Source organism: Mastomys coucha, chromosome X (genome assembly GCF_008632895.1).
Source record: "Mastomys coucha isolate ucsf_1 chromosome X, UCSF_Mcou_1, whole genome shotgun sequence".
In the NCBI taxonomy this organism is placed as follows: Eukaryota; Metazoa; Chordata; class Mammalia; order Rodentia; family Muridae; genus Mastomys; species Mastomys coucha.
In genome coordinates this window covers 96,700,510-96,706,414 of record NC_045030.1, presented here as the reverse complement: position 1 = coordinate 96,706,414, position 5,905 = coordinate 96,700,510, and the positions used below count along the sequence as shown (strand labels likewise).

Below are 5,905 nucleotides of genomic sequence, written 5' to 3'. Positions count from 1 at the left end.
AAATGTTAACAAATTCAGATAAATTGAAATCATGTAACTTTTCTCATCATAATGCAATAAAAGATTTTAAAAAAAAAAGAAAATAAAAAAATAAAAAATAAAAATCAAGGCACATCTCATCTCCTTATATAGAATGTGAACACATATTCTAAGTTGAGTTTTACTTTCTATTTCCCAACACCCACCATTCAAGTTCATGTAACACTGAGCTAACCCTCCAAACTAAGAGATCACAAATTAGACCTGGAACTGCAAAGTTTTTAAGCTCTATCAAGCATGAAGTAAAAGGGATAAACAGCAAAGCCAGTCAATTATGAAAAACCATCCTCATTATGACCTGACCAATGGACAGCCTCAAGGAAGACCACCTTTGTACTGTTCATTTGTTTGTTTTCCCTCTTTAGGGACAGAAGAATGAGGTGGGGTAGCAGAAAAGATTGGAAGTTAAGAAAGAAGCACATGATAAACTCAGTTCTATCTTTCAAAGATCAGACAGAGTCAGGATCTATCTTCGAAGATCAGAGCCTGTATAGCCATGAAAAGCCTAACCCTGATAGTACTGCTGGGAGCCAGATCTCAACCCTCCAGGGACCCTGAGTCTAGAAATTCCAGTGGGGGTAGGGGTGGACTCCCAGGAATATACAATGGAACCTAAGAAAGACTGTTGCTAAGCAACACTATTAGAACAGAGTTCAGAATAATTGTAGCTGTCATCACTTCTCATCCATAGAGAATTAGATTTGGAAGCATGGGGAAAGACTAAATGACCTCTAAATGTCCCTTCCATTTCCACAATCTAGTAAAGCAGTTGGATTACAGTAACATACCAAAGAGAAGGCACCACCTCTTTTTGGTTTACTGTTTGGTTTTTTGGGGGGAGATGCGGGGGTTAGACAGCCTCATTCTATAGCTCAAGCTGGCCTCAAACTCACTACAATCTTCTGTCCTCCCAACTGCTACAATTACAGGCATGAGCTACCATGCCTGGCAATACTTCTCTTACAGATTGCCATTACAGGCACTTAGAGAATAATGCAATAGTCAATACGACCCCATCACTGACTAGACAGAGCAACCTTCCTCCCAAGATGAAAGTAGAGGCTACTTTGTGCTTTGACTTTTCTCTCTCTGTACAAGAGATTTTCCATGGATAAGTATAAATGAAATCCCCAAGATGGTGCCTGTTCTATTCTCTACTTATCTATACTTTCACAGAGGGCTCAGCAAATTGGAAAATCAAGAGAGGAGAAAAGCTAGACACAGTAACACTCATCTGTTACCCTAGTATGAGGGAGGCTAAGGTGGAAAGATAAAGAGTTCAACGTCATCCTTGACAATATATCTAGTTCAAATCCAAAGTGGGCAACATGAGGCTCAGTCACAAACAACAAATCAACTGATGTCCAAGATGGCTCAAAGGGTAACCCACTTACCAGCCAAAGCTGACCACTTTATTCCCAGATCCCATACTGAAGAGAACTGACTCCTGAAACTTGCCCTTTGATGTCCACTTGTTCCTGTGTGTGTGTGCATGTATGTGTGTGTGTGTAGAGGCTATATAATTTCATCATTCGAGAGGCAGAAATAGGATTGCTTGGAATCAAGGCCAATTTGCACTGCACAGCGTGACTGTCTCAAAACAAACAAAACACCCTCAGGTGTTAGTTCCCACCTGTAATTCCAGAAATTCTGAAGCAGAGTCAAGAGGATTGCTGTGAGTTTTGTTTTTGTCTTTGTTGTTTTTTGTTTTTTGTTTTTTAAAAAAAAAACAACCTATTTTATAGGGCCCTGTGGGCTACACAGCAAAAAAACTGTTTCCAAAAACCGAGAGAGACGGTGGGGGCAGCAGACAGAGGCAGTAGCCTCCCACACAACCTTCATTCCTGATCCCTTGCCCCACCCTCAAGTCTACAGGCAGGGCTGGTTCAAGGGTTAGAAGCCTGAAATTCTGCCCCCTATTCGCCAAGTACCACTTTAGTGCCACTTCAGTGGCTTAAGCAATGCTAGGAATGGCAGGAAAATCAACAGTTCATACAGCCCCTGTTAAAGTTTAGCTGAATGCAGACCCAGAAGCTTTTCAAATACTTCAAGGAGCTGGGCTCTGTGTCTGTCATGGATGGTACCATCCAATGACAAAGCACTGACCACTTTTTCCCCTGACTTGTTTAAACCCAGCAAACCAAACAGGTTTTCCAAGACTGACCTCTCCCCCCAAAAAAGGCCTAGACCCAAGTTGTAGCCTTCCTGTTGGCATGCTACATCACTCATGGTCCGTCCTCCCATATCACCAGTTTCAGTCTAGACAATGGGAAGAGTTGGACTTGGTAGTTATGACAACACAAGAGGATTAGAAGTTCAAGCCTAGCCTGGGATATATGAGACCCTGTTTCATCAAACCAGTTAAGTAAATAAATAAATAAATTGTAACAATAAATCATAAAGTTTGAAACTAAAAACTCAAAATCTTAAAAAATTAACAATCTCCTTTTTTTTTTTTTTTTTTTTTTTTTTTTTTTTTTTTTTTTTTTTTTGGTTTTTTGAGACAGGGTTTCTCTGTATAGCCCTGGCTGTCCTGGAACTCACTCTGTAGACCAGGCTGGCCTCGAACTCAGAAATCCACCTGCCTCTGCCTCCCAAGTGCTGGGATTAAAGGCGTGCGCCACCACCGCCCGGCAACAATCTCCTTTTTAGGGAATCCAAGTGAGTCTCCTAAATCTTTGAAATTAAAAAAAAAATGTTAAAAATGGAATTGAAAGGGAAAGACCTCAAAAATGGTTTATTTATTTTCATTTTATGTTCACGAGTGTTTTGGCAGCATGTATATGTAACACAACTGTGCCTGATGCTTAAGGGCACTAAAAGAGGGTGTCAGATCCCCTGGAACTGGCGTTACAGAGAGTTGTAAGTTGTCATGTGGGCACTGAGACCAGAACCTGTGAGAGTGCCTTGTTGGGCAATCTCTCCAGTACCAGGAAAGACATTTTAAATTTAAATTCTCTTCTCTCCAGAAGGGATAGATGGGCTGGTCAGATTAAGAGCCAGTAATCCTAGCACTCAGAGGGCTGGGTTGAGATGGCTAGGAGCTGGAGGCCAACCTGGGCTACAACAGTATAGGACCTTGAAAACATGAAAGATCAGACTTTGGGAAGTAGTAACCAGAAACAGTCCCCCCCCCCCAAAAAAAAAAGGTGTATTTCAACATATTTGAAGTAGGCTGCCCTGGCTAGGAGAAAACGGCTTTAACAGTGAAACTGACCATGCCTAACACAAATGAAGAAATTTGATTTTACACTACCATTCTGTATCTTTCATATTTTAGAAATGGTTAAGTACATGGTAGAGAAGGAGTGTAAGCCAAGTTTAGTGGGGGCTACAATCCATGCACTTGAGGACTACTTCTAAAAGAGTTTTTAAGTATATCTCAGGCTACAACGTGAATTCAAACCAGCCTTGGTTAGAATCAAACCCTCTTTCAAAACAAATTAACAAGCCAGGTGTGGTGGCTCAAGCCTGTAATCTCAGCACTGTGGAGGCTGAGGCAGGAAGATTGGCAAAACTCTGAAAGCCACCTACATTCCATGGGGAGTCCCATGGCAGCCTAGGTTATAGGGTGAGATCCTGCCCAACCGAAAAGCCCCGCAACGGAATACATGTGATAAGAAAAAAGAAGGGTAGACGACTGAGGGGAGGAAGGAAACCTGCCAGAGGTCTTGGGGTGAAGGAGACAACAAGAGGGCAGTGTAGGAGGGGAACAAAGTATAATTTTATAGAAGACCAAGAGAGTCTGTCTTAAAAAAATTTAAATATAACAAAACAAAACAAACAAACAAAACCTTGCTGTTTCTTAAAAACAGAGTTCTGTAAAGGCAAGGACGACTCGGCAGTGTAGCTGGAATGCAGTAAGGGTGGCAAGGAAATCGCAATATAGACACAAAGACCTCCGCTATCTATTCACTCTCCTCTCTTCCCAGGCGCCCTCATCCCTTCTGAAGCATCCTAGTCACTATCTCAGTTCTACCAGGCTCGGGCAATACTAGAAAGATGGGTAGGCTTGCAACATACAACATAGGAGCCCAGCAAGCCCCTTTACCTAGTGGTCACAGGGCCTTCATGAGCAAGGACCTGGCGTGACTTGCACAAAAGCAAGCAGAGCTCATTAGTCAAGCACATACCCCTCCCCCACCCCTCCCTACTGGGCATCCGGCCCCCCTAGGCCTCACTCCCTGGAGGCTTCAGCTAGCAACAGCCAGTGGGGTGGAGACCAGATCTCAACTCAACCACCACACTAGATAGGTGTGGCCCCCACAGGAGAAAACCTATACCGCACAAAACGGTCCTAAGGGGATAGAGAGGCACTATATCTGACAGGGATTTAATAGAGGAAGAGAAACCTGCCATGTCTTCCAGTAGATTGAGTGGGCCCCTCTACAGACTTGTGTCTAATTAAGTGTACCCCTGGGTAAAGTAACCCAGTTGATGAGCCCCTCTACATCTTCCTCATTTCCCAGGGGAAAGCAGTTGGTGCTAAGAAGCAGTGGAAGGGAGCAGAGCAGAAGTGGGGTAGAAGAGGGGCGGTTATGGGAAAGGTGGATGGGTGTGCGGGATCCGCCCTAGCAACTTCCTCTCTCCTCCCTGCTTCTCTGTAAGCATGGGGCTCTTCTGAGACAGTGATACTCTCGCTCCAGAAACGCGCCAATTCCTTTGCGGGGGAAATGTTCTCAAAAGTAAAGTCGTTTCCCCAGTGCCCAACGACCCTTTAGAATAGGGGATTTATCCAGTCCCTCAAAGAGTTTCCACTGCCTCATCCCAGAGGCGGGGAACTGGAACCCGAGAAAGGCTGGCTCCTCCTTATCCACACTTCTAGTCTGTACACCCGTCACCCCCTAGAGCGCTCAAATTAGGGGTCCACAATCTTCTCCTTCCTAGGGCCTTAAGGGACAGCCCAGCATCCCCGGCAGGCCTGTGAGCAACCAAGCCCGAAGCCATAGAGTGGCAAGGGTCAAACTGGAGCCCCCAGGGCCGACCGCGCTAGTTCTCGGCACTCACCGTCTTCGGCATGGTGGCGGCAAGGGCAGAGGAGTTGGTGAAGTTTGGCTGGAAACTGTCGGGCTGCTCTGAGCGCGCAGAACACTTCGGCAAGGACTCCGGAGAACCGGGTGCTCAGATTGGGTCCCACTCTAGCGTTGGGCGACTGCTCCGCTTCCTGCTAACGGGCCACGACTTTACAAACCCCACCCAGGAAAGAGCCGCCCCCGTTGCGCTGCTCGCTCCTTTATGTGGCCGGGCTTCCGCGCCTCTCCCCGCCCTCCCGCCAGCCTGCCCGCGGCTTAGGGCATCGCCCCGCCCAGCCTGGCCCAGCCCAGAGAGGCTACTCTGGCCACGTGGGGGGCCAGGCCCGGGGCCAAAACTCCCCAAGGACTTCCACTCTCCACTCGTGCCCACTCTGCCCCCCCCACCTTTCCTCACTGCCCCCTCCCTCCAAGTTTCAACCATCTGACTCCGCCCCCAGTCTGAGCCAGAGTTTGACTGGGGGGCCACACCCTAGCAGATGCTTCTTCAGCCCTGTCCCATGAGTTACCACTGTTGGGAACCCCGTTGCCTAGTAGAGCTACCCAGTTCCCTCTCTAGGAAGCCTTGTTGATTAGAAAGTTCCCGCTTGTGGACATTCGAACTCCTCTTTTTCTCTGTGACTTCCAATCATGCCACACCTAAGTTCCCTGGGACCACAACAAATCCTCTGCTGTCCATAGCAGCTCCTGTGAGTTCTACTGCTTCTCAGGAAACATCTGGACTAAACTTCTTCAGCTCCTCCCCCAAAGTTCATTCCCTTCTATAGGACTCCTTTAACCTGTCACATTTGCTTCGACCTCTTGTATTTTTTTCTCATTTCCTCCAGAACTGAGAT

The 5,905-nt window shown here is 46.3% G+C and overlaps 1 protein-coding gene across 1 annotated transcript in view; it reads right to left on the bottom strand.

Annotated features, from left to right (window-relative positions):
• Positions 1–5,200, bottom strand: part of Msn (moesin) — a 75,135-nt gene extending 69,935 nt beyond the window's left edge. Inside the window, exon 1 of the mRNA XM_031365228.1 lies at positions 5,047–5,200. Within this exon, the coding sequence (XP_031221088.1) occupies positions 5,047–5,058 (12 nt within the window). The 5' untranslated portion in view covers positions 5,059–5,200. The remainder of the gene's footprint in view (positions 1–5,046) is intronic.
• Between the last annotated feature and the right edge of the window lie 705 nt (positions 5,201–5,905).